Source organism: Taeniopygia guttata, chromosome 28 (genome assembly GCF_048771995.1).
Source record: "Taeniopygia guttata chromosome 28, bTaeGut7.mat, whole genome shotgun sequence".
Classification (NCBI taxonomy): Eukaryota; Metazoa; Chordata; class Aves; order Passeriformes; family Estrildidae; genus Taeniopygia; species Taeniopygia guttata.
The window spans coordinates 864,032-892,000 of record NC_133053.1 but is presented as its reverse complement, the minus strand read 5'-3'; the positions used below and the strand labels follow the sequence as shown (position 1 = coordinate 892,000).

The 27,969-nt window shown below is 53.9% G+C and overlaps 1 protein-coding gene and 1 long non-coding RNA gene across 7 annotated transcripts; one reads left to right on the top strand and one right to left on the bottom strand.

Annotated features, from left to right (window-relative positions):
* Positions 1-386: 386 nt before the first annotated feature.
* LOC115490831 (uncharacterized) lies at positions 387-21,385 on the bottom strand. 4 transcript variants are annotated; one of them, XR_003956776.4, is made up of 4 exons: positions 21,237-21,385; positions 20,510-20,719; positions 15,903-16,028; positions 387-1,576 (listed from the first exon to the last, which is right to left on the bottom strand). It is a non-coding gene; the product is annotated as an uncharacterized lncRNA (long non-coding RNA). The 4 variants fall into 4 exon arrangements; XR_012052182.1 differs by lacking the exon at positions 387-1,576 and adding an exon at positions 9,173-9,638; XR_012052183.1 differs by lacking the exon at positions 387-1,576 and adding an exon at positions 12,761-15,004.
* A 74-nt stretch (positions 21,386-21,459) lies between these two features.
* On the top strand, positions 21,460-27,937 carry DUS3L (dihydrouridine synthase 3 like). 3 transcript variants are annotated; one of them, XM_072919388.1, is made up of 14 exons: positions 21,460-21,532; positions 22,033-22,321; positions 22,730-23,620; positions 23,666-23,815; positions 24,188-24,229; positions 24,328-24,480; positions 24,565-24,681; positions 24,958-25,023; positions 25,095-25,205; positions 26,201-26,297; positions 26,738-26,813; positions 27,101-27,289; positions 27,375-27,503; positions 27,765-27,937. In XM_072919388.1, the coding sequence occupies exons 1-14, from the start codon at positions 21,489-21,491 to the stop codon at positions 27,835-27,837; spliced, it is 2,427 nt and encodes an 808-aa protein (XP_072775489.1). In that variant the 5' UTR covers positions 21,460-21,488; the 3' UTR covers positions 27,838-27,937. The 3 variants fall into 3 exon arrangements, with proteins under 3 accessions (XP_072775489.1, XP_030112587.4, XP_072775490.1); XM_030256727.4 differs by having other exon boundaries at positions 22,730-23,815; XM_072919389.1 differs by having other exon boundaries at positions 22,730-23,815; positions 27,746-27,937.
* Positions 27,938-27,969: the final 32 nt, after the last annotated feature.

Here is a 27,969-nt window from a genome sequence, read left to right as displayed (position 1 = left end):
AACAAAACCAAAAAACACCCACTTTTCATCCAGAAAATAACTGGGATTAAAATATTTACATTTTCTTCCTTGGTGTTTTCAAGGTTTGGTTAAAAAAGAAGTTTTTCATTTGGGAAAGCAGCTTCTCTGCAATTTTAGGGGGGACCAAAACAAAACAAAAGTCGATTGAGCCTTTCCAAAATTCAATAGGTGAAATGAGGCCAGGAACTAAATAAAAAATTTTGTTTTTAAAATCAGGTGCTTTGAGAAACATGTGGGGAGAAAAGCCGCTGTACCTGGAGGGTTTTCACTGCACAGCCTCATCCAAGTAATTTCTTGTCCTTTAGATGAAAAACGAATCTGATTTTTTTTTCTGGCAGATCTATGAAAGTCAGGAGCACATGGACTAATTATTATTTGGGATAATTATTATTGGGTGGGGGTCACAGAACCCAGGGTGGGCTCACAGGACCCCCAGCCAGCACATTCCCAGCCCAGCTTCCCTCCCTCCCTGTCCCTCCCAGCTCGGCTCCTTCCCTGGGCTGGCAGCCAGAGCTCATCTCCGGGGGAGGCACCTTCAGACACCTTCAGACACTTTCCAGAACCTTCTCCCTTGGAACACCTGGGCTCCTTTTGTTTGTTCCGTCACCTGGCGGGGAGGTGGGAGGGCTCCGTGTCCCCGTGTCACCCCGGGGGACGAGGGGGGCCCCAAATCCGCGACTTTGGAAAGAGCCACAAACCAAACACCCCGAGGGCATCTCAGCCCTGATTTGGGGTGGGACGAGCAAAGGGGACCCCGGCAGGGACAGCCAACAGTGGAGGGACCCAGTGGGGCACCCTGGGGCTGCTGTGACACCCCAGGATGGTCCCCAGGGGCTGCTGTGACACCCCGGGATTGTCCCCAAGGGCCAGCAGGGCACTCTGGGGCTGCTGTGACACCCCAGGATGGTCCCCAGGGGCTGCTGTGACACCCCGGGATTGTCCTCAAGGGCCAGCAGGGCACTCTGGGGCTGCTGTGACACCCCGGGATGGTCCCCAAGAGCTGCTGTGACACCCCGGGATTGTCCCCAAGGGCCAGCAGGGCACTCTGGGGCTGCTGTGACACCCCAGGATGGTCCCCAAGGCCAGAGGGGCACCCTGAGGCTGCTGTGACACCCCGGGATTGTCCTCAAGGGCCAGCAGGGCACTCTGAGGTTGCTGTGACACCCCGGGATTGTCCCCAGGGGCTGCTGTGACACCCCAGGATGGTCCTCAAGGCCAGCAGCAGCACTCTGAGGTTGCTGTGACACCCCGGGATGGTCCCCAAGAGCTGCTGTGACACCCCGGGATGGTCCCCAGGGGCTGCTGTGACACCCCGGGATGGTCCCCAAGAGCTGCTGTGACACCCCGGGACACGGGTGGGCTCTGTCCCGCATCCTCCCGAGCCCAGCACCCCGGGGTGAGCCCGCAGGGGGGACTCCCGGGGGGTTTTGGCCATGTTTGGGTTCTTTCCCAAACTGCTGGATGGAGAAACCTGGGAGGTGACACTGTCCCTGCACTGTCCCGTGTTTGTTCCTCTCTTCAGAGCTGCAGCGAGCGGTTCTCCTGATTATAGCAACTGGAAAAAACCCAAAAAACGGTATTATTTTTATTATTTTTATACAGAAATCCCATCAAACCTTCCGGAAATCTGTTCTCTGTTTAATAAAGATCTGTAGGGAACGGGTATGTTTATTTACAGCGCTGGACGATGTGGGGATTTATTGCTTTTCAATGGACATGTGCACCTCTGAGAACTCTCCATCTTTTTTTATTACCCTGACTAATTTCTATATGCACAGAATTTTACAATAGGTTAATACATATTTATTTTGTTGATTTTGCGTTATACTTACAGCTAGTTGTACTTGTACTTAGTTTTTGTCAGAAAGCACAGAAAGAACTCTTGGGTCACTCTGCACTGTCTGTTTCAAGGTTTGAGGAGTCTTTTTTATCTTTTAGCGTGGAAATTTTGCATTTTTTTCTCTTTAGCTGGGGTAGGTTTTTACTAGATTAAACAGCATATTTATCCAGTTTAAAGCGGCACGTTTTACTGAAATCTAAATGGATTTCTACTCTGTTAAATTTTGGCTCTGAATCTAAATGGATTTCTACTCTGTTGAATTCTGGCTCTGAATCTAAATGGATTTCTACTCTGTTGAATTTTGGCTCTGAATCTAAATGGATTTCTACTCTGGTAAATTTTGGCTGTAAATCTAAATGGATTTCTACTCTGTTGAATTTTGGCTCTGAATCTAAATGGATTTCTACTCTGTTGAATTCTGGCTCGGAGGCAGCGCTGCCCCAGGCCCGGAGCTGCATCCTGGCCCTTCGGGTGCCCGGCAGCGGTGCAGGCAGTGGTGCCAGCCAGCAGAGCCTGTGCTGTGCCAGCTTCCTCCCTTGGCAGCAGCGGGGCCGGGCACCTCTGGCCAACTCTGGCTTGTGTAAACAGCCCAGTGAGGAAGATAAATGAGGGGAGGCTGCCAGGAGCCTTTCCTGGGAATGGGGCAGGCTGCAGGGCCCTGCTCTGGGGTCAGGGGGTGCAGCACCCCGTGGCATGCCCAGGTCTGCTCCCTCAAACCCTGCTTGTGATTTGGTGTTGTAAGTGCAGGTGAAGCTCCTGGGCAGAAATGCTGATGTCTGACTCCAGTTCAAAAAGCTGAATGATTTCTTTATTATAACTATACTATAATCCATTATTATCCTATTTAAAGGAGGTACTGAAACTACAAACCTACTTTTTCTAACTCCCATATCCAACTCACTCCCAACTCGTGCCCCTCTCTCCAGCCCAGTCCCAGTGGGTTGGATTGGCCACCAGCTCAAACAATCCTCACCAGAACCCAACCAAGCAACACCCCAGGGAAACAATTCTCCAAGCACATTCCACATGGGAAAACAAGGAGCAGAAATAGGAATTGTTTTCTCTTTCTTCCCTCTGTGCACCTCTATGAAAAATCCTGAGAGGGAGAAGAATGTTCCTGCCACAGTTTGGGGTTAAAGGGGTTTGGGGTTAAAGGGGTTTGGGGTTAAAGAGTTTGGGGTTAAGGAGTTTGGGGTTAAGGAGTTTGGGGTTAAAGGGGTTTTTCAGGCTGGCACAGACATTCGGTGCTGGGGAAGCTCCTAGTCCGACTCGTCCTGGAGAAGAGGACTCTGAGAGAAGATCTCATGGCAATCCACAATTGCTGATGATGGGAAGTGGAGAGGAACTCCCTGTGTCAGGGACAGCAGCAGGGAACGGCTGGGGCTGCTCTGGGAGGGTCAGCCTGGATCTCAGCAAAGGTTCTGCCCCCGAGGTGCTGGGCACTGCCCAGGCTCCCCAGGGAATGGGCACATTCCCAACCCTGCCAGAGCTCCAGGACAATGCTCTGGGACAGTGGTGGTGTTGGGGTGTCTGTGCAGGGCCTGGATCCGTGATCCCTGTGGGTCCTTTCCAACTGGGGATACTTCTGTGCCCTCCCCAATGCCACCCTGGCAGTGATGCTGGTGCTTCCCACCCATGCAGAGCCTCGAGTGCTGCCCCAGCCCCGGGCTCTGGGTGTGAGCTGCAGCTTCTGAGGGATACAAGAGGTTAAAACGAACCCCCCCCTGCCCTGAGCCCTGCCAAGAGCTTATCTGAGGCTCTTTGTGAACAAAGTGAGCCCTGGAAGGTGGCGAGGCTCAGTGACAGGGATGCCAGCCAAGATCCTGCCTCTGGCCAGAGGAGAAATTTCCATCTCAGAGAGGAGCCAGCCCTGTGTGCCCACCCTGTGCTCCCACCCCTGGGGAGGGCCTGGGGGGCTCAGGGGTCTCATGGCTGTGGCTGCACTCATGGAAACCTTGGCTAAAAAGCACCCTGAGGCAGTGTCCATCCTCCCAGCTCTTTCTGCTGGCTCCTGCACCTTCCAAACTGGAAAAAAAAAACCCAAAAAAACCACCTTTCCCCCAGGCTTTAACCCTGCAGGGACACGGTGCACAGCTCCCAGAGAAACCAGGAATCACCAGACAGACACAGGGAGCTTTTCAGCCCTTAAAACCTCTGAAAAAAAAAAAAATAAAACAAAACAAAAACCACTCCAATGAGCTGTAGGTCGAATGAAAATGTGGGAAAATCTCTGAGCAGCCAGAATTTCACAGAGGCCCCAGCTCGAACTTTCTGCTTCCCAAATCCTCCCGAGATTGGGGATCCAGGGCGACTCCAGCCCGGCACTCTTTCCATCCCAAGGCCCAGCCAGGCCTGATGGAATCCGCTGGGGCCCAGCACGGCCCATCTTAGAGCTCTGTGTTTATTTTTAATCGGGTGGCTCTCAAATCTGAGTCGGGCCCCAGCAGTTCCTGGAAATTTAATCCCCAGACCCTTCTCTGGAGCTACTGTGCAGCAGCTCCCTGACCCCACAGTCGGAGCCCGCTCGGTGCAGCCTCAGCATTTGCTGCCTCTGCAGCTGGAAAACCTGCAAAATCCAAGGGGAACCCTCTGCCCTGGCCAGGGAAAGGCAGAGAAAAGCACAATCACAGCGTGGAGATACTGGGAAAGGATCGCTGGTGTTATGTGTAGTAGATATAACTCGTGCCATTTCTAATATGATATATGTGATATTTGTTAGGGTATACATGTTTGTATTAGGATTCCCCCCACCCTCGCAGGTGAGACCGGGTGTATTTTGGAAACTGATTTACAAGTAAGAAGGTACAGCTGGCCAGGAGATGGGCCATGGCTGGGGAGATACAGAAACCCCAGGGGCTGATTGTGAACGACCCGAGATGGAAATCATGGAAATCCTCAGGCAGATCCATGTGAATCAACAAACTCCAGACACTGAATTGTTCTCCCTCATCACCAAAAAGAAAATCTTATTAACCTATGGACTCTGAATGGAAGAAAAGACTGACTGCCGAAATCTTGGCCTCAGGTGGAATTTTCCCTATAAAATCTCCTTGTGCCAGGATGGAGGTGTGTGGGCATGGAGGAAAACCTCTGCTGAGGCTGACTTCTGGTGCCGACCCCAAGCTCGGCTCTGCTCTTTCCTTGTGGCTGGCTAGATAAAATTTGATTGCAAAATAAATATTTTATTTTTCATATTAATTTGGCTGGACAAATTTTCATTTATAACAGCTGGGATGGACTGGAGGGGTGGGAGCTGCATCCCACTGCTCCAGGAGAACACGCAGCCCTTGTGGAGGTCCAGGTGAGCACTGAGGTGTTCCCAGTGACTCCTCCTCTCCATGGGAACTGGGACTCGCTGTCCCAGGGTGGCTTTTCCCTCTGAAATCAGTGTAGGAGACTCGTGATTCGTGTTGGGAGCACGAGGGGAGGAACAGCTCTGTGTGTTCCTGGAGAGGCTCCAACAGAGGGGAGCTGAGAAGATCCCAATTATTGCTGGCAGGCAGCACCAGCAGAACTTCCTCTCATCCTCTCACGCTCATGCCCTGCCCTGGGCAGAGCTCCCCTGCTGATCCTCTGCTCTAATCCCCACGGGGATGGATCTAAAACCTGCCCGTGATCCACCCAGCTGTGGCTTGGCTGCTCCTTGCTCCTGCTCTCCATCCCTTTTGGTCCCTGCCCGGGATGCCAGGGGGTGCCAGGATGTCCAGGCAGGGAGTTCGAGTGTCTCAGAGCCTGTGGGGATGAGAGGGGCAGAAGCAAAGCCCTGGGCAGGTGGGGTAAGCCACAGGTCAGGCTTTGCCCAGCCTGGAGATGCCACAACTCCTCCCGAGCTGGGAGATGCTCCCCAAACCTCCCAGCAGCTCCTGGAGCAGTGCTTGGCTTTCTCAAAGATTCACCATTAAGGATGGATTTCTGTCGGATTTTACTTGGATTTTCCTTCCCTTTTTTTGCAAAACCCCTGTTTGGACAAGGCTCAGATCTTGTTTCAGCTGAAACAGGAACCTCAGTGCAGCAGCCATCCACAGCAGATGGCCTCAGCTGGGTCCGAGTCCAAGAGGACGAGGAAAAGCTGTGTCAAATCTGTCCTGGAGACGTGGCCTGAGAGTCTCCTCGAGGGAGAAAGGGAACATCGGTCTTTGAACCGCTCAGCATCAGCCTGGGAGAAGTTTTTGGGGTGGAATCCCCACGGGGGGGTGTCGGAATCTGGGGTATTGATGATTCTGAGATTGTAAAAGTCTCTGTCTGTCAGCCCTGCTGCCAAAGCAGAAGCCATAATTGGTCTGTGCTGGTTTCAAGGTTGTTTATTCTGTTTATCTCTAACATGTTCTGCTGCCCTGCCGCAGCTCTGTCCTGCAGGGCAGCGTGTGGGGCTCTGCCCTCAGTGGGATGGTACAAACATTAAATACCACAAACTACCTGTGCTGGATTTACAATAACGTGCCAATATCTGTCACCTACGTTGGACAGTGTGTCCCCAGCCTAAACCAACAGAAAAATGCCAACACCACAGTGAAACATGGAGGGCATGAAGAAGGAGAAAAAGGACAAGGCACACACAATTTCCTCCATCTTGTCCCCTTTGGACTCCTTATCTAGAATCCTAAAATTTTACTTTTGCACCTGTGCCACACTTAATTATTACTGATATCAAACACTCAGAGCTGGTAATTCATCCTGTAAGATTGAAAACTCTTTTCCATGGGCAGAGATCACAGCCAGTGTCTCTGGGGGCTCTGTCCAGGGGGGTTCCTGACCCCTGCCAGGGTCCCAGGGCAGCCAGAGGGAAGCTCTGGATTCCCACACCTGCAGAACTCGGATTTCCCAGCAGGGCTGGGATCTAACATCCATTCCCCAGGAGCAGAGGAGATCTGCCTTGAATTTAAATGCAATCATCTCAGCCCAGCCCCATAAAACCACAATTGGAGCTCTGCAGTGAAAGCCAGCGTGGTTTGGATAATGAATCCCTGAAGGTTTCCCAGTCCAGAACATTCCCAAGCCAGTGAGAGGGATGGTGACTCCAAAGCTTTTCCCCTGAAGGATTTTTCCTACAACCAATATAACCCTGCAGGGAAATCCTTGTGCTTCCAGCCATTCCCCAGGTCAGTGCTTTTCCCACTTCTGCCCATCAGCCAGGAGGAATCTTTCCTCAAATCTGGGGGAAGTGCCTGGAGTGAAATGGAGGAATTGTGCAGGATTTTCAGGAAAAAGGCAACCAATGCACAAAGGGAAGCAGAGATCTCTGCAGAGACACGCTCAGAGACCCTGCAATGCCCAAACTCAGCCCAGCACCCAGGAAAACACCTCTGGGCTGGCTGAAAACAGCTCTCTTGGCTTTGTTACCCTCTGAATTACCTTTTGGATTATATTATCCATTTAGAAAATTCCTCCTGCTGCTCCGGGGCTCTGTACAAAATGTTTTTCTCCCACGAACTGAACCACCAGGGCAAGGGGGAAGCCTCTGAGTGTGCTGGAGGGTCCCTGAGGTGCTCAGTGCCCCATTTGGGGCATCCCCATCGTGATCCCTGCTGGGAAGTGGCACCCAAGAACTTTGGGGTGGAAGCTGGTGCCTGTCACCCTGCAGCTCTCACAAGTGACATCATTTTATTTCCTGAGCAAGAGAGTGGCCAAAGCCACCCCCACCCTGCAGCAGCTCACAAACACCAATTTAATTAAATTTTTTTTTTTTAATTCAAAATATAAGTCAGAGCTCATGTCTGGCATGGAATACTCCAAAGAGAATGTGCAGATCCCAGCCCTGAGCAATGGAATAGGAGTTAATTTCCTTATAGTCTCTACACATATGTTCACATATACATAAAATGTAAATATACAGATGTAGTCACACATATACACGGAGAGCACGAGAGCTTCAACAAACCTGCTTAGACTCTTTAGATGTCCAAAAGTCACCAGGACAGCAGGAATTCATAGGAAAAAAAAGAAAAAAATCTCACTCCAGGAATATTTAGAGCTTCAAGAAGCTCCAAAGGGAAGCCCCTGGTGGAGAGAAGGGGCGAGGACATCAATCCTCATCCCAATTAGTGCTGGAAAAAATGTCCTGAGTGCATTTCTGGTGGGGAGCAGCATCTCCCGAGTTCCGGGCTGTTTCCTCAGCCATAAATCCGTCAGCACCTCCCGCCCTTTCTGGGCTGCTCGGTGCTCCTGAGCCGTGCTCAGCAGAGGGTTTTGTAAGGCCAGACTTGGTTAATCCAAGCAGAGCGGTTTTCATTGCTGCAGACAGGGCTGGGAGCATGTGGGAATCCAGAGCTTCCCTCTGGCTGCCCTGGGACCCTGGCAGGGGTCAGGAACCCCCCTGGACAGAGCCCCCAGAGACACTGGCTGTGATCTCTGGCCATGGAAAAGAGTTTTCAATCTTACAGGATCAATTACCAGCTCTGAGTGTTTGATATGAGTAATAATTAAGTGTGGCACGGGTGCAAAAGTAAAATTTTAGGATTCTAGATGAGGGGTTCAAAGGGGACAAGATGGAGGAAATTGGGTGTGCCTTGTCCTTTTCCTCCTTCTTCATGCCCTCCATGTTTCACTGTGGTGTTGGCATTTTTCTGTTGGTTCAGGCTGGGGACACACTGTCCAACGTAGGTGACAGATATTGGCACGTTATTGTAAATCCAGCACAGGTAGTTTGTGGTATTTAATGTTTGTACCATCCCACTGAGGGCAGAGCCCCACACGCTGCCCTGCAGGACAGAGCTGCGGCAGGGCAGCAGAACATGTTAGAGATAAACTGAATAAACAACCTTGAAACCAGCACAGACCAATTATGGCTTCTGCTTTGGCAGCGGGGCTGACAGACAGAGACTTTTACAATCTCAGAACCATCAATACCCCAGATTCCGACAGGAGCAGATTTCAGCCTCCTAGAGGGGTGTAGGGAAGGAGGAATTCAGCACGGGGTGGGAAGGAGAGGAGATTTAACTCTCCAGAGGTGCTGAGCCCTTCTCCTTCCCCCTGGTGTGACAGGGATCGAGGGATGCCAGAGCCAGGGCCTGGGAACACCTGGTGGGGACACGCTGCCACCCTGCCCTCCCCAAAAATCCTCTCCCACGCCAGGACTGGGTTGTTTCACATGATGTTTCCCAGCCCCAGGGAGAGCTGTGAGCACGCTCTGCCCCGCAGCTCATTAAGAACACGACATTTCTGGCTGGAAAAAAAAAAAAAAAAAAATTAAAAATAATAATTCAGGGCTCGTTCCTAAGCCTGGGTGGCTTCACTTTCTGCTTTTGCCATTCCCCTCTTAACGACTCCCAGAGCTGGGATGGCAGGAGAAGGATTGATATCCACACTGGTTCCTTCAGGGATATTGGGCTGATTTCTTTATTGGAGCCAGGAGTAAAGATTTCTATTTTTCCAAGACTAGGGAAAGCATGTTCAGGCTGATAAATACCTGTCAGCAAAAGCCATTAGCTGATGGAGTGAACTAGAAGGGGAAAATAAAAGACAACAAAGCCCTTCCGTTCCCAGTGGAACAGCTCAATGGCCTTTTCTTCCATGCAGGATTTTTTATGGATTTCTTGGAGTGTTTGCTGCACATGGGCTGTTAAATTATGGACCATCAGAACTTCATTTTCATGAACCTCATCTTAAGGAGCTTCCCAGCAGCAGCTTCTCCTTTTGGTTCTTCCTAGCACCAGGACTGGGATCAGCATCCTGTCCAGCACAGGCAGTGCAGTGAGATCTTCTGGGCCAAACACCCCAAAATCCCAGAAATCCTCATTTCCAGCAGTGGGGAACACACTTTGTGCCTCAGCTTCCTCCTCTGTAAGATAAAACCATGACAGCTCTGTCCCAAGCATCCTCTGAGTGATGGAAGGTCTCTTCAGCTGCTCCCATGAATTTTGGGGCCAATCTCTAAACCTCCACCTCTTGGGGTCAGAGAAAAACCTTCATAACATCACCCCAAAACGCCGAGAGCTTGGGAAAGAGCCCCGTGGGGAGGCTGTTTGTTATTTCCTCTTTGGGCTGGTTGGTTTTGCAGGCAGTGGAGCAGTTTATGGCAGAGCAGGGACAGGCGGTGGTTTAGCACCCCGAAATAATTGGGGTCAGCAGCGCTGCCCCGGGAAACGCCGGCTCTGCTCCCTGCCTGGCTGGCAGCACCGAAAAATGTGATTTACTGCAGCAGCAGAGGTTTACATCTAATCCTTCCTATAATCCCTCACTCCAGGAAACTTCAGGAAGCTGCCTCGACCTGAGCCTTGAGAAGTGCTGGAGAGAACAGGGTCCAGCAGGATGGATCCTCCAGGGATGGGATCGAGCTCCTGCAGGGTCACACATGGGCTCCACAGACCCACAACCTGCTCCCAAGGTTTCAAATCCCCAGGAAAAAGGCACAAAATGAGGAGAGCTGGGTTTGGATCCCTCCCTGGAGTCAGCCTCGCTAGGAGATGGTTTGTTGGATAAAAATATTTGGGTTTATAAAGGCACATAACGGGCCCCAGTCACAAAACTGAGTTCAAAATTTAAAGTCCAGTGAATGTTAATGATTTTCCTCCTCAAAAAAAAACAAAATAAGTAGGGTGGATGCAAAGCCGGACCCTGACTCTCCCCTCCCTCCTTCCCAGATGTGGCTGCAGACCCGGCACAGCTCAGCCGTGCCACGTTCCATGAGAAAAGCCAGGATGTCATAAAACCGAGAACTAATTGCCCCCAGATGGCTCATTAAGGCCACAAGAAAATTCTTCCAGGGTCAGGAAAGCACTTGTGGAAAGCACCGGGAGGTCACGCTGCCAAAGCTGCCCCGGGGCCTCAGCTTGGTGACACCTGAGCAGGGAATGGATCCCCAAATTCAGGGTGAGGGCTCAGGAGCAGCTGCCCAGCGAGCAAAGCAGCAGCTCTGTTTGCTTCCTAGCAGGATTAGATTTATTTTCACAGAAAATCACAGACTTTGCTGATAGCTTTGGACATTCCTGCTGACTTTTGCATCGCTGGGAGCAGGGCAGGTATCCCAGAGCTCCAAAATCCCTGTTACCTTCCCAACAGCTTCGAATCCCTGTTGTCACCACGCCCCGGCTCATGGCAGAGCTGTTCTCATCCAGAGCTGTGGGTCTGTCCCCACACCACCAAGGGACAAAATTTGCTCTGTCTCATCCCAAAGCTTCCCACATCCTCATCCCGCTTGTTTTCTGCTCGCTGTTTCTGCTCTCCCAGCTTTTTCAGTCCCCGCCGCTTCACTGCGGCGCTTCACTTCTGGGGCACAAAAAGGTGACTTGAAAATTCAGTTCAGTACAAACAACCGAAAGAAAATTCTCCCAACAAGGCCCACCCTGGTCCAGGAGCTCCTGGAAGGGGAGCAGGGCTGGGATGCAGCCAGCACTGGCTCCTCACCACACCCCTGGCCAGATGGAATCGGGGCATTCCTGCTTTGGACCTATTTTGGGAAGAGCCAAAGGGAAACGGTGACCGAGGCTGATATGGAGCAGCGAGCTGGTGGCATTTGCTTGTGCCAGCAGGCAGATAAGGCCAGGAGGTGCCAGCCAGCACCTCCACAGCTCCCAGAGCAGGTGGGATGCCCACCCCAGGAACACCCAGGGCGTCCTGCAGGTGACAGGGACCTTCCTCGAGGCTGGGAGAGCTCGGCAGGCTCGGGAGAGAGGAGAGGAGTTTGGAAGGGATGAGAAGGGGAAGGGTTTGTGAGGGAGGCACTGCGGTGTCTGGGAACAGGATTCCCAGGAGATGGGAACTCTGTGGCTGGGGACAGGGACTGTGATTGATCCTGGTGCTCTGCAGGCAGGGAAAGGGCACAGCGAGCCAAGGCGGTTCAGGAGGGATGGAAAAAGGAGAACAAGCAAAGGGCCCGAGGCTTTATGAACTATAAACACTGCCACGGAGGAGCTTCGTATTCAAAATAAGCAAAGGCAAATTAAAGGAGGGAATTAGGGGTCTCTTCCAGCCTGGTTATTCTGTGATTCTGGCAAGGACGTGCAGGAAGCCAAGTGTCAGCTCCCTCCACGTGTGCCCAACAGGTTCCAGGAGGTGCTGAGGCACTCCCAGGCCCTGAGCTGCCATTCCAGGGCTGCCTCCTTCCCCAGGCTGGGTCCATCCATCCCTCATCCCTGCCAGCTCTGCTGCTGGAGCTGCATCCATCCTCCCCAGCTCGGGGCCTTCCTGCCTCCCTTATCAGCCTGCACTCCTCCTAATCCCATCTCAGCCCTCCCCAGAGCGCTGAGATAAGAGGCAGCCTGGAAAGGCTGATAAAAAGGGACCCAACAAATCCATTAAATGCTGTTTTCCGTGCCAGGAATTACAAATCCCAGCCCTTGGGAATGAGGGCTCTACCAGCCCAGCAAAGCCAAGGGAGGGAAGTCAGGGTCACAAATATATCCTGAGGGGAAAAAAAAAACAAAAAAAGCACCACCTGGAGGACCAGGACATTTTGGATAATTTGCCAGGTGTGGCATTGAGGGGCTGTCTGGGGACAGAGGCGGCACAAAGTGCTCAAATCAATGCCAGTACAGCCTAAACCAGTATGACCAGTGGCTGTCCTGCCCTCTGGCAGTGGGAGCCATTCCCTGGGTCCTGTCCCTCCATTCCTTGTCCCAAGTCCCTCTCCTGGTGCCTCTTCAGGCCCTGGAAGGGCTCTGAGCTCTGCCTGGGGCTTCTCCTCTCCAGTGAACCCCCCCAGAGCTCCAGAGGGGCTCCAGGCCCTCCTCTGGACTCTCCCCAGGTCCTTCTGCAGTTGTCCCAGAGCTGGGGGAGCTCTGCAGGTGGGGTCTCACCTGGGCAGGGCAGAATCTCCCCTCCCCTGCTGTGGGGTCAGCTCAGGTCACCACTGGCTTCCCCAGGTGAAACCCCAAACCCACCCAGGAAACCCCAAATCACAGGAAAAAGTCAAATCCAGGACATTTTGTCAAGGTTCTACATCAGAGAGTGAGGAACAACTCATCAGGATAACTGGGACACGTTTTGATTGTGACCTCTGGAAAAAACTTCCCTTGTGTAAATGGAGATTAAAGGACATTTCAAAAGACAGCGGCTTTAGCTTAACCCCTCCCCTCCGTGTTTTCCTTGGGATGGGACCTAAGGGATGCATAAACAACGTAAGAACTAACAAATACTAACAAAATAAATAAATCCAGACGCTCATCCAACCAACAGCCTCCCTGGGACAGATTCAGATTCGATTTCAATTGACATCTTCTAAAATCACAAAGCCTTTCTCAGGAAAAACAAACCACGGCCACTTCAGAGAAAAACACGGGAAAAACTGCCCAGGATCTCCCAATTTCTGGGAGGCAGAGGCAGGAAAACAGGTCAGGAGCAGAGCACTGAGCACGGTATCACTGAGTACCTGGAATCCCCTAAATCACGGGATTTTCTGCTTTTTGAGCAGATTTTTTCTTTTTTTTTTGTTTTGGTCCCCTGATGTTGGTTGGGATTTTCCAGCCCACCCTGGAGGGAGGTTGTGGGTCCTTCTCCCTCCTGGAAGTGATGACAAGGTGCTCGGTCTTCTCCAGCTGCCCAAAGGAAATGGGCAGCTGGAGAAATTAGGAAATGGCCCTAATTAAGTTTGATGGATGGGGACTGGGGATTATTCCTAATCTCCCTGCAGCAGCCAGAGCAGAAAGGAAATTTCACACAAGAATTCAACTGCAAACGCTGCAACTGCACAGCACGTGCATGGCCTGGCTCCACAGACCCACAACCTGCTCCCAAGGTTTCAAATCCCCAGGAAAAAGGCACAAAATGAGGAGAGCTGGGTTTGGATCCCGTGGATAGACCCTCCCTGGAGTCAGCCTCGCTAGGAGATGGTTTGTTGGATAAAAATATTTGGGTTTACAAAGGCACATAACGGGCCCCAGTCACAAAACTGAGTTCAAAATTTAAATTCCAGTGAATGTTAATGATTTTCTTCCTCAAAAAAAAAAAAAGATTATTTGTTTTTCTGTTTTCTCTGATGTGGGAGGGAATATTCCACACAAGAGGCTATTTGAACATCCAAGCCTTTCCTTGTGCATTTTAGTCTTTGCATGTGGGCTGCAAAATAATGGAAGAAATCAACAGAGAAAAGACATAAACCAGAAAAAACTTCAGATCTCTCCATTCCCAGTCTGAGCTCAAGCTGAAATCAAACAATTTCTCCAAGTTTTCTGTACGTGGGTCTGCCTTGATGACCTGGAGATCACCCAGCAGCAGAAATTTGGGCTTTTGATGTCCCAGCAAATAGAAGAGAATAGCTGGGATAATTCCGACCCCAGGACACAACGTGCTCAAGGAACACCTGGGAAAGAAATGTTCCTGACCTGGGAAAGGGGGGGAAAAAACAACTGGGATGAGCCAGATCAGCTCCTCCAACCGGGTTTCTGCAACCACAGCCCCGGAGAGTTGCATCAGTGCAAAGGGAGAATGTGGGGCAGTGGGGGCAGCTCACGGGGAAAATACAGATATACACAGAAAATACAGATACAAGCTGAAAATACAGATAAATGTCGAAAATACAGATACATGCAGAAAACAAACACAGATAAATGCTGAAAATATAAATACATGCAGAAAAAAACCAGATACATGTAGAAAATACAGATATATGCAGAAAATACAGATACATGCAGAAAACAAACACAGATACATGCAGAAAACAAACATAGATACATGCAGAAAATACAGATACATGCAGAAAATACAGATATACGCAGAAAACAATCACAGACAAATGCAGAAAACAGACACATGCAGAAGACACAGATACATGCAGAAAACAAATACAGATTTATGCAGAAAACAAACACAGATCTATGCAGAAAATACATATAAATGCAGAAAACACACACAGATAAATGCAGAAAACGCTGATCTATCCGAGGAAAACGATGCTTTTAAGCAGCCCAGGGAGGAGCGGGGCTGTGCACAGCGCTCCTTGCCCAGATGGCAGCCAGGAGCATTCCCGGGAAAACGGGATGGAGCATCCCCGGGAAAACGGGATGGAGCATCCCCGGGAGAGCGGGATGGAGCATCCCCGGGAGAGCGGGATGAGCGCCCCGAGCCAGCCCAGCGGGCTCACACCCCCCTCTCGTGGCAAACACTCGCCTCCCGGACCCCACAGGGAAGGATTTTCCAGAGGCTGATCCCGTGCTGGATTCCCGGAGCTCTTTCCAGACCAAGGTGAATGTGGCAGGAACATTCTCCTCACTTTCAGGAATTTTCATAGAGGAGCACAGAGGAAAGAAAGAGAAAACAATTTCTATTTCTGCTCCTTGTTTTCCCATGTGGAATGTGCTTGGAGAATTGTTTCCCTGGGGTGTTGCTTGGTTGGGTTCTGGTGAGGATTGTTTGAGCCTGGTGGGCAATCCAACCCCACTGGGGCTGGGCTCTGGAGAGAGTCAGATATGGGAGTTAGAAAAAGTAGGTTTGTAGTTTCAGTATCTCCTTTAAATAGCATTTTAATGTATTATGGTATAGTTATAATAAAGAAATCATTCAGCCTTCTGAACTGGAGTCAGACATCAGCATTTCTGCCCACCGGGCTCACCTGCACTCACAAGAGATGAAGCTGATGAAGCACATGGATATTGATGATCTGTATAGGGGCAGCAGCAAAAGCAGCTGTGAGGAGAGACTCTCTGAATTCTGCAAATGCTGCCTAGTGCAGAAACCTCTGGGGCAGGGGAATGAGAGGGAACAGGGAGGTTTTGTGGGGGAAAACAGGTCAAGCTGCTCAGTCTTGCTCAGGTAGACCAGGATCCCACGTTTAACCAGGGAAGGGCAGCCCCAGATCTTAAGGGAAAGCTTTGGGAAAGCTGTCGCCTGTTTTTAGAACTCAGTGGTTCTGTGGAGCAGCAGTTTTCATTTTACAGCCCTGCATGGATCCATCCTGGCATATCCTGAGTGGGAAGGACCCACGGGGAGCAGAGGGCAGCTCCTGGCTCTGCACAGAGCCCAGAAATCCCCCTGTGCCTGGGAGTGCTGTCCAAAGGCTCCTGGAGCTCTGGCAGGGCTCTGTTGCCATCCTTGCAGATGAAAATGAGCACAGACGGCTCGGGCTGCCCTTCCCTGACCCAGCTCAGGGTGGTTTTTTGGGGACACAAACCTGTTGGAGCAAATCCAGAGGAGGATTAGCAGGATGGAGCACGGCTCCTACGAGGAAGGGCTGGGAGAGTTGGGATTGCTCAGCCTGGAGAAGCTCTGGGGTGACCCCACTGTGGCCTTCCAGCACCTGAAGGGAACAACAAAAAACACGGAAATAGACTTTGGGCAAGGGCCTGCAGTGACAGGACAATTTGGGATATGGAATGTGTCCTGCTGGGAGCAGGAAATCCCCTAGGGGTGATGAGCTACAGCTCCCACATCCTCACACAGCAGTGACCACAGCTCCTTCCCAGGAACCCCCACACAAATCTGGGTCCTCAATCCAGTCAGCACCCCCAGGAATTCCAGAGGAACTCCGTGGGTTTGAGACATTTCCTGCCTGTCAAACGCTGCTGGAAGGAGCTGGGGCTCAGCAGGGGGAGGGAGCTCAGCACCCACACACACAGATGGCATCTGGTGGCAGAATTAAGGCAGCCTAGAGAGCAAGGGCATTAGACCCTGCTGAGAAGGGATCTGGGGACAGAGGGGGAGAAAGGGCTGGGGAGGGATTTTCCAGCTGGGGAAGGGGAGAGGCAGGGCTCACTGCAGCCTCCTCACTCCCCCCAGGACACAGAGGCACCCCCAGGCTCTGGGGCCACATCCCAGGCACAGCCAGGGCTGCTGGGGAAAGCTGCTCCTTCAGCTCTGAGAGCCCCAGCAGAGCCAGAGGGGACGTTTGTCCTGCATTAACACCCCAAAGATCCCACAGGACCTTTATCAGGGCTGATCAACCCCAGCTGGTGCTCCCTCCCTGGTGCCAAGTGCCACCTTCCCACCTCACCATTTCCCAGGGACAACACCAAGTGTTCCCTCGCCTCTCCTCCCCCTGATTTGCACAGAACCACGTCCACAGGAGAGGCACAGCTGCCTTTTTGTCACCAGGGCCTGAGCGAGGCTGGAAGTGACAGATCCTGGCCCACAGGAGAGGCACAGCTGCCTTTTTGTCACCAGGGCCTGAGCTAGGCTGGAAGTGACAGATCCTGGCCCACAGGAGAGGCACAGCTGCCTTTTTGTCACCAGGGCCTGAGCTAGGCTGGAAGTGACAGATCCTGGCCCAGAGATGCAGCGCTGCTGAGTGCAGGTCATGCACAGCACGGACCCCAAGGGGTGGGATACTGGGGTGGGATTCCTCCCTGGGAGGGTGGGGAGCCCTGGTTTGGAGTTCCCTGGATCTCTGGAAGTGCCCAAGGCCAGGCTGGAGCCACCTGGGATGGTGGGAGGTGTCCCTGCCCATGGCACCAAGGCTCCATCCACCTGTAAGACACCCCAGAAAACACCTGGAATGAACAGGAACACAGGGCAAGGATCAAACTCATTCATCAATAACAGCAAAAGTGCCCAAAATAGCAGTTTTGGAAGGTTCCAAAGCTACTTGAGAGGCCAGGCCAGATTTGACAAATAGTTCCAGCCAAAGTGGAGAAAATAATTAGAAAAACATTGAAACGTGTCATTTTTAGCTGTTGTTCTTTTCTTTTTTTTTTTTAACTGAAACGTTTTACTTCGGAAATGATGAAACATTTTAGTCCCAGCAGGATCTTGGAGCCTTTGTCCCAGCGAAACAGGAATGTTTATTCGGTTTGTCACTGACTGAGTGCGTTAAATGTCAGGAGGAAACTTCAGCATTGCTTTCTGGCGCAAAAATCCAAATTAAAAACGCACACAAGATTTTATCTGGTGGCACAGAGGGCATTAGAAGAGGCCAGATAAAGGGCTGAAGGCAAGCACCTTTCCTGCCCAGATCCTCAACTCCCCTAATTCCCAACAGGCTGAGCCACGAGGGATTAGGCAACCTGCACGGAAAGGGGACTGGTGACCTCGGGTGACAGCAGAGGCCACAGGAGAAGGTTCCTTTTGGGACCCTCCCACGGAATTTCCCCACAACACCCCTGGGAACAGCAGGGTTGAGGGGGTTGAAGGCTGAGAGGGACAAAGGCTGGTGAGAGATGCCCCCAGAGCCCCCAGAACTGGGACCGTGCCCCTGCTGCCATGCCCAGGGCACTGGGGACAGCCACATCCTGCCCCTTCCATCAGCACAGCAGCCCCTGCCAAGGAATCCGCCTCTCCCCGTGCTGGGGCCTTGGGCTGCCTCTCGTTTTAGGGTGTGATGAAAAGGTTTGGGGTCTCCTCCAAGCTTTCCCAACAAAGGGCTGAGTGCCACAGCCAAGAGCCCCGGGATCCCACAGCGCTCCCACGTGAGCCCAGATGTCCGGTCCCTTTCCCAGCTCCATCCCTTTCCCAGCTCCATCCCTTTCCCTGCTCCCTCCTGCCTTTTTCCCTGCCTTTCCCTGCTCCCTCCTGCTTTTTCCTGCTCCCTCTTGGCCTTTCCTTGCCTTTCCCAGCTCCCTCCTGCCTTTCCCAGCCCTTCCCAGCTCCCTCCTGCCTTTTCCTGCTCCCTCTTGGCCTTTCCCTGCTCCCTCCTGCCTTTTCCTACTCCCTCCTGCCTTTCCCCATCTCCCTTCTGCCTTTCCCTGCCTTTCCCATCTCCCTCCTGCCTTTTTCCCTGCCTTTCCCAGCTCCCTCCAGCCTTTCCCAGCTCCCTCCTGCCTTTCCCTGCCTTTCCCTGCCCACACACCACCGATCCAAGGCCCCACTACCACGGAGAATCCTCCCAGTCCTGGGAACGCTCCAGGTGACCCGACACCCACAGCAGGCCCCGAGCCCTGGGGAGCTCATCCCAAAGCCGGGGCCTTGCCCAGACCGTGACCTTCAGCTGCCCCAAACCCTCAGTCGGCTCTGCAGCCAGCCAGGAGGGACTGCAGCAGGGAGAGCTTCCCAAACTCCCTGACACACAGCCCGGAGCGGCCGTTCCCAAGCTTTGGGGTGCACACCCCAATTCCAAAGCGTCCCAGCACAGATTTTCCTCGGAGCAGACAGAGCCTGGCGTGAGGCAGAGCCCCCGGCGTGCCCAGAGGGAGGGCATGGAGCTGGTGATGGCAGCAGGGAGGGAATTGGGAGCTGGGCCGTGAAAGCAGAGAGGGGAAACGTTTAAGGCTTTAATCTTGGAAACAGCTTCCTGATAGGAGATTTATGAGCAATGGGAGCTGTTCCTTTCAGAAGGCTGGAAGCTGTGCTGCTGAAACGAGACCGGATAAAAGGGGGGAATCCATTCCTCCACATGAGGAATGGATTTGCTCTGAGCAGAAGACGGGAGCCGGAGGTGCCCCCACAGCTTCCCACCCACCCAGCCAGCCCCACACGTGGGGCACTCACCCCCCTGGCACTGTGAGCAGCAGAGGTGTCACAACACTCAGCACAGCTCCAGACCAGCGTGGCCAGCCCAGAGCTCTCTCCCCACGGCAGCTGCTCCTGGGGCTGCTGCAGAGCCTCGTTTTTTGGCTAATTCCTAATTCAGACCCCGGGGCTTGACACATCCGACTTTTGTGTGGGAGCCTGTGGAAGGGGCAGGTTCATTAATACGTGTTTAACTTGGACCTCGAAGGAGCTGAACTTTTCCTGACTTAGCACTTGCTGTATCTATATCCCACTTTCCTGTAATCAACCTTTCCCTCTTTCCTGCCTTGGCCTTTCCCAGTGAGTTGGTGGGGATTGGTTTTCTCTGGAGCTGCTGGAGGATGTGGGAGTGACAGCTCTGGCCTTCCAAGCTCTGTGTTCACCCCACATTTATCCAGCTCCTCGTTCCCCTGGCTCCTCTTCCAACCTGAAGGGCTGGAAAGATGAAGGAGACACGAGCCAGCACCTCTCCAAACCTAGCATGGAATGGTTTGGGTTGGAAGAGACCTCAGAGCTCACCCCTGAGTGGCCAAGGACATCTTCCACTAGCCCAGGTTGCTCCAAGCCCTGTCCAGCCTGGGAAAGGCTTTGTTGGGAAGCTCATCCAAGGCTCAGCCTCGTAAAGCTGCCGAGCCAGACCCTGAGCAGGGATTAGATGCCGAAGTCTGACCTCAGCTGGCTGCAGCCAGCCCAAAGAGCTCTGACTTCAGGCTTATTGCCCCAAAAAACCAGCAGTGGAATCGCTTCATTCATCCCCAGAGCCTCGTTTCCTTCCTTCCTTCCTTCCCCCGGCCAAGCTGAAGCTTAAAATAGTATTTTGCATTCCTCATATTTCACTCCAGAACTAATTAACACCCAATCAGCCCCAAGCTCTTCCCACAGCAGCCTGGCCTCATGGTGCAACCTGCCCACCCTTGGCAGCAGCAGGAGCACCCACAGGGCTCCCAGCTCCTCCCAAGAGCCATTTCTGATGGAGCATCTGGAAAGAACCGAGCTAAAACAGGAAAACAATCCAAGAATTGTTCAATTCAACAATTCCAGAATCCAAGCCCCACGTGCACTTTCACCTCCACCCCACGTGCACACACAGCTCTGCAGTGCCCCAACACCACAAGCAGTGGCACTTCCAGAGCTTCCAGCAGCTCCTAAATGAGGACAAAACCCACGAGTTAAGCTGTCTCCATGTTTGTGCCTGCACGGAGCAGAGCTGACCCCGTGTCCAGCCTCACAGACAGCTTGAACCCAGCTAAAAATTCAGTTTTGATTCAGCATAAGGCGTGGGACAGGAAAGATGGAGCGCAGGTCTTGCTGCACTTGGATTTTACAACCTTTTCTCACCCTCTCAGCAGCTGAGCCAAGCCTTGAGTCAAACGGGGCTGCGGAGATGACGGAGCTGGAGAGGAAACTCCATCCAGGAGGGCTCCAAATAGTCACCCGTGAGACATCAGCCCCCTCACTGCAGCGTCTTCCTCGCACTCGCCGGGCTCGGAGGGGCTGGGGAGCAGGAGAGGGGCAAAGAGCGGCACAAACACGGGGCAGACGTGGCAGCTGCAGGGGAGGGAGGGAGGAAAGGTCAGAGCTGGTGTGTTTGATGCGGTTTGTTTGGTTTTCAGCCCAAATTTCCACCCATGGACCAAAGGCCAGGGCAGCTCAGGAGCGAGAGCTGGCTCATCCCTTAGCACTGCACAGGCAGTCCTTGCCTTCACTGCCTAAAAATAACCCTAAAATGACAAAAAAAACATTCCAAGCACCCCGCATTGCTGTAGAGCTCCATCCTCTCCCCGATAGCTGTGAGGCAGCAGGAGAGCCAGACACCCCCAAAAACAGGAATTGAAGGAAAGACAAAGCAGCACTTTGTGTGCCTGGCTGATGTGACACTGCTCAGTTCTAAATTGAACTCAGGGATCCTCCCAGCCATGCCCACCCTCAGGGACCAGACCACAGCAGCAGCTGCGGCCCCCTCACACCCAAAGAGGAGCCAAAGGAGCTGCCCAAAGAGTGTCTTTGGGACAGCCAAAGGTGTCCCCAAAGAGAAGCCTGAAGGAGCTGCTACAAGGGACAACACCTCTCCCCGGGACGAGGGCTGCACGACGGCCTTCTCTCCGTGCTTGGGCAACCCTGAGGCTCGTGAGGGGCTGTGGGCAGCCCCCGAATCAGCCTCGGAGAGCGCACAAACGCCTCATGCAACATCCCGCACTCGGCCGCGGCTCCCGCCGCTCTGAGGGGGCCGCGCCGCCGGCGGCCGCTTTTATAGCGCGCGCGCCCGGTCACGTGCTCTCCCCGCCCCGCCGCTGACGTCATCGCCGCGCGCGGCAGCATGGCGGCCGCAGCCGCTCCCGGCGTGGCGCCGGTTCGAGCCCGGTGAGTGCGGGACGGCGGCCCCGGCCCCCCCTGACCCGCCGGAACCTGCCCCACCCCTCCGTAACCCCCCCCGAGCGGGCTCGGGCCCTTCATAAACCCCCCGGTACATTACTGACCCCTCCAGGAACCGTCCAGTCCATTCCCAGCTCCTCCATGATCCCCCCAGTACATGTCTGACCCCTCCAGAATCCTCCCAGTCCATTCCCAGCTCCTCCATGATGCCCCCAGTCCTTTCCCAGTTCCTCCATGACCCCTCCAGTCCATTCCCAGTTCCTCCATGACCCCCCCAGTACATGTCTGACCCCTCCATGACCCCTCCAGTCCATTCCCAGTTCCTCCATGACCCCCCCAGTATGTGTCTGACCCCTCCAGAATCCTCCCAGTCTATTCCCAACTTGTCCACGACCCCCCCAGCCCATCCCCAGCCCCTCCTGCACCCCGGTACCCCCATAACCCCCACTCCTGACCCCCTTTTCCACGGACACCCCCTTTCCCCACAGGTTCCTCACCTCCAAGGAGCAGTTCCACGCCTACCTGCGGGCAGGGGGCAAGGAGGAAGAGGAGGAAAAGGAGGAGAAGGAGGAAGAGGAGCAGGTCAGTGAACCCCCAGCCAAGAGGGTGAAGGCAGAGGAGCCCGGCCAGGATGGGGAAAGCCGAGGGGATGCTGGAGAGGAGGAGGAGGAGGAGGAGCGCCCGGAGAAGAAGAGAGCCCGGGGGCAGAACAAGAGCCGCCCCTGCATGAAACCCAAGAGCTACGAGCAGAGCAGGCTGTGCCCCTCGGTGACACAGGTGGGACACAGGGCCCTGCCCTGGCTGGGTCAGGTGGGATTTTGGGATGGAATTCCTCCCTGGGAGGGTGGGCAGGCCCTGGCACAGGGTGCCCAGAGCAGCTGTGGCTGCCCCTGGATCCCTGGAAGTGCCCAAGGCCAGGCTGGAGCAGCCTGGGACAGCGGGAGGTGTCCCTGCAGGTGGGACTGGATGGGATTTATAGTCCTTTCCAACCCAAACCGGTCTGGAATTCCATAAAAACCAGCTGGGAGAGGGGGGCGAGGGATGAGCTGAGTGTCACAAGGGTGTGCAGCACGCCCTGGGGGCACTCCCTCCTCCCCTGGGCATCTCAGGTGAGGCTCAGAGCAGCTCGGGGCCGTGCTGCCGTGCCCACCATGCCCACCGTGCCCTGCCCCGTGCTGTCCCCAGGGCTGTGGCGGGCAGTGCCGCTTCGGGCCGCGCTGCCGCTTCCTGCACGACGTGTCCGAGTACCTGGCGGCCAAACCGGCCGACCTGGGCGGGCGCTGCGTCCTCTTCGACACCTTCGGCCGCTGTCCCTACGGTGTCACCTGCCGCTTCGGCCGCGCCCACCTCGGCGAGGGCCACCAGAACCTGCTCAACGCCGCCCTGGCCCAGCAGTGGGAAGGGAAGCTGCTGGTGAGGAACGGCCTCTCCAAGGATCTCCAGCAGCAGCTGCGCAAGAGGAGGTTCAGCTTCCAGAAGGCCGAGGAGTTTCTCCGTGGGCTCCGTGCTGGGAAGGGAGGCAAAGCCACAGGGGGCTCTGCTGAGGTGGCCGAGTGCTCTGCTCCCCAGGAGGGTCTGGGAGACAGCCCTGTGCTGCAGGAGCAGGGAGAAGATCCCAAACCAGAGACCCTGCAGAGCTGCCAAGGGGCTGAGGGTGATCCCAAACCTGAGGTCCTGCAGAACTCCCAAAAGGCTGAGGGTGATCCCAAAGCTGAGGTCCTGAACAGCTCCAAAAGGGCTGAGGGTGCTCCCAAACCTGAGGCCCTGCAGAGCTCCCAAGGGGCTGAGGGTGATCCCAAAGCTGAGGTCCTGAACAGCTCCAAAAGGGCTGAGGGTGTTGCCAACCCTGAGGTCCTGCAGAGCTCCCAAGGGGCTGAGGGTGATCCCAAAGCTGAGGTCCTGCAGAGCTCCCAAAGGGCTGAGGGTGATCCCAACCCTGAGGTCCTGCAGAGCTCCCAAAGGGCTGAGGGTGATCCCAACCCTGAGGTCCTGAACAGCTCCCAAAAGGCTGAGGGTGATCCCAACCCTGAGGTCCTGAACAGCTCCCAAAAGGCTGAGGGTGATCCCAGACCTGAGGTCCTGCAGAATTCCCAAGGGTCTGAGGGTGCTCCCAGACCTGAGGTCCTGAACAGCTCCCAGGGAGCTGAAGGTGCTCTCAGACCTGAGGTCCTGCAGAGCTCCCAAGGAGCTGAAGGTGCTCCCTCCATCCCAACCCTGGGCCCGCTGACAGATGAAGATGTGACGAAGCTGCGGCCGTGCGAGAAGAAGAAGGTGAGAGTCCCTTGTGTCCTGGTCCCGTGGTGGAGATTGTGCATGGAAAGATGGAAGAGAAACCCCTTGGAGAGTCCTCAGCTGGGGGAGGCAGGCAGAGCATTTCTTACATATGGAAGGAACTCCTCCCTGTGAGGGTGGGGAGGGGCTGGGATGGAATTCCCAGAGCAGCTGTGGCTGCCTCATCCCTGCAAGTGTCCAAGGCCAGGCTGGACGGGGCTTGAAGCACCCTGGGATAGTGGAAGGGTCACTGCCCATGGCCAGGGCATGGAATTGGATGATCCTTAAGGTCCTTTCCAAGCCAAACCATTCTGTGATCCCATAAAAACCATTGCAGCTCTGCTGACCTGCTCCTCCATCCCTGTTTTCCAGCTGGAAATCCAAGGCAAGCTCTACCTGGCTCCACTGACCACGGTAGGTCGGGAACTCCATCCTTGTGCCAAAGCTCGCTGTGGGCAGGGTTGGAACGGAGCAGATCTCGTGACAATCCCTGTCCCTGCTGTCCCTGGCAGTGTGGAAACCTTCCTTTCCGACGGATCTGCAAACGTTTTGGAGCAGATGTCACCTGCGGGGAGATGGCTGTGTGCACCAACCTGCTCCAGGGCCAGTCCTCCGAGTGGGCTCTGCTCAAACGCCACCACACCGAGGACATCTTCGGGGTGCAGGTGGGCCTTAGCACCCCACCGCCCTCCAGAAACTCCCTTCCCAGGGGACAAGGGGAGCTCAGGGAAGCTCTTTCCCTTTGGCAGCTGGAGGGAGCCTTTCCAGACACCATGACCAAGTGTGCAGAGCTCCTGAACAGGACAATTGATGTGGACTTCGTTGACATCAACGTCGGGTGTCCCATTGACCTGGTCTACAAGAAGGTGAGAAGTTCTGTGGTGCATTTTCCTTCCATGAATCCTTGTCTTCACCCTCATCCTCTGCTGCCTGATTGCTCTTTCCAGTCTGATCCACAGCTCCCAGTTCATTTATGGTCTCAGTGAGAAGGGGAATAAGGAGCAGGAAATAGCTGGTGGGATTTGGGAGGGAAAAGCACTCTGGAGAATTTTTGCTTGAAGGATCCGCTTTCTCCAAACTTGGAGATGCTGCAAGGACGCTCCACTCTGCGAGCAAAGTGCTGAGGTCCATGTTTTGGACAGGGAGGAGGCTGTGCTCTGATGACTCGCTCCAACAAGTTCGAGCAGATCGTCCGCGGGATGAACTCGGTGAGTCGGAGCGCCTGAGGCTGAGCTGGTGGAGCCCCGTCCAGCCTGGCCTCACCTTCCCACCTCTGCAGGTGCTGGATGTCCCAGTGACAGTGAAGATCCGCACTGGGGTGCAGGAAAAGGTTAACGTGGCTCACAAACTCATCCCCAGGATCCGGGAGTGGGGCGCCTCCATGGTCACGGTATGGGGCCGGATGTGTGGGGTTGGGAGTTCTGCCTGGAGATGAGTTTGGGATGAGCTTCCCCCACCTTTCCGTGTCCTCTGCCAATAAAAGAGGAAAATCCAGGTGCAGGAGGTGTTTTCCTCCCCGCTCCCGAGCCTTGGGTCCGTGAGCATGGAATCCCAAGATGGTTTGGGAAGGGACCTTAAAGTTGATCCCATCCCTTTCCACTATCCCAGCCTGTCCTCGGACAGTTCCAGGGATGGGGGAATTCCTGCAGTGCTCTGGAGCAGGAATTTCCCCCAGGCAGGAGTGGGGAATGGGGAATTAGTTCTGGCCCATGGTGCATTCCCTACAGAGAGCCACTTCTTCCTCTGGCTCACAAATAGCCCAAATATCACCCCAAAAGCCTCCAGCGCTTTCAGCTCTGCCCAGCCCTCCCTCAGGCTGCTGCCAGCACCCCTGGCTCTAAATCCAGTTCTTTGTGTCCTGTGCTGGGCCCCTCAGTTTGGGAAGGGGCTGGGCTCTTTCTCCAGGAACTGACAGAGCCAGAGGACACAGCCTCGAGCTGCCCCAAGGGAAATTTAGGTTGGATATTAGGCAAAAGTTTTTTAAGGAAAGAGTGACAAAGTATTGGAATGGTTTTCCTGGGGAGGTGGTGGAGTCCCCACCCCTGGGTGTGTTTAACAAAGTCTGGATGTGGCACTGGGTGCCAGGGTTGAGTTGAGAGGTTTGGGCTGGGTTGGACTCGATGACTTTTAAGGTCTCTTCCAACCTGGTGGTTCTGTGAATTCTGTAAATCCAACGGTACATCCCAAGGGATCCCTCACCCAGCTCCGCTCCGTCAGCACCCACAGATCCTGAAGTTGATCCCGAGGTCAATCCCAAGGCCAATCCCAAGGCTCCCTTCCCCACCCTCGTGTCCCTGCCCCCTGTCCCTCCCTTCCTGAGCAGCGAGGTGTCCCTGTCCCTGTCCCTGTCCCGCCGTGCAGCCGCTGTCCCGCCTCTCTCCGCAGCTGCACGGGCGCTCCCGGGAGCAGCGCTACACCCGCAGTGCAGACTGGCACTACATCGCCGAGTGCGCCCGCCTGGCCAGCCCCATGCCTCTCTTCGGTACGTGGGGCTCCCTCTGTGCTCCTCCTGCTTCAGATCCTCCCAAAATGGGGCAAAGAACGTGCTCCCAATGTTCCCAAGGGTGCGTAGCGTGGGGGAAAGGCTGGAGCATCCCTGGTGCTCCTGAGGGAAGGGACACGAATCGCCTGGGGTGATTAAACCCCCTTTTAAAGAGGTTTTCTTGCATTTTGTGGCACAAAATCCCAAAACCTTCAAGGAAACGAGCAGAGAGCAGAGAAAAGAGGAGAAGGCTCCTTTTTTCCTTGTAAGGGAACATCCATCAGAAACATCCCTGGGAATCCAAACCAGGAGCCTCTTTGGACCATCTGGCTCTTGGATGTTGTGTCCATTTTGAATTTTATCCCATGCCTGGATTAGCTCACTTTGACTTGTCCTCACGGATCTCTTTGACCTCTGGCTTCTCCCTCCTTTCCGGGCAGGAAATGGGGATATTTTGTCCTATGAAGATGCAAATCGAGCCATGCAGATGGGAGTTTCTGGAATCATGATTGCAAGGCAAGTGCCTGTGTTTCCCTTCACTCCTGAGCTCTGGTGGTTCAAGAGGGAAAAAAAAAAAAAAGGATTAAAAAATCCCTAAACAAGCCCCAAAGCATGGAATTTCCTCTCAGTGAAACCACTCTGATAATTAGTAAAATCAATTTGTATCAGTTGGAACTTCTTGTTGGACTGGAAAAGAAGATTTAAAACAGAATTGGCTGGGAAATCAGTGCTGGAAAGTGTCTCAAATCTTCAGGAGCATCAGTGATGGGAATAACAATCCCTTTTTTTTGTTTTGGCTGCAGAGGGGCGCTCATCAAACCCTGGCTTTTCACGGAAATCAAGGAGCAGAGACACTGGGATATCTCCTCCAGCGAGAGATTTGAGATCCTCAAGGACTTCACCAACTACGGCCTGGAGCACTGGGGCTCAGACACTCAGGGAGTGGAGAAAACCAGGAAATTCCTGCTGGAATGGCTCTCCTTCCTGTGCAGGTACTGCTGCCCAGGCAGGAGGATCTGTGAACAGTCATTTATGAATCCCTAGCTCTCACTGTTATTGAATTTCATTTTGTTCCAGGTACATTCCAGTCGGGTTATTGGAGCATCTACCTCAGAAAATCAACGAGCGGCCGCCCTATTACCTGGGCAGGGATTACCTGGAGACCCTCATGGCCAGCCAAAACGTGGATGATTGGATCAAAATAAGGTAGTGAAGCATCAAATTTCGTTTCAGTTGCTAAAAAGGGACGTGGCAGAGCCCCTGAAGGGCCACAGGGCCGTCGGACAGGTGGGGATTGAACACTGACCCCTCCTTGGGCTTGGTTTTGTTGTTTTTCCTCCCTGGAAGTGCCCAGACAGGGCTGGGAGCAGCCTGGGCTAGTGGGGGGTGTCCCTGCCCACGGCTGGGGTGGCACTGGAGGGGATTTGAGGTCTCTGGATTAATTCTAGGATCGGTTTTTTCTCCCAGTGAGCTGCTCCTGGGCCCCGTCCCGCCCAGCTTCACCTTCCTGCCAAAACACAAGGCCAATTCCTACAGGTAGGGCTGGCCTGGCGCTGTCCCCGGGCATCAGGAGGAGTCTGGATGGGCTCGGAGGAGGAGCAGGGCTCCTGGCAGTGGCAATAAAGCTGATGTTTTTAGAACCTGGCGAGTTTTGTGCCTTCCTGCCCCTGGC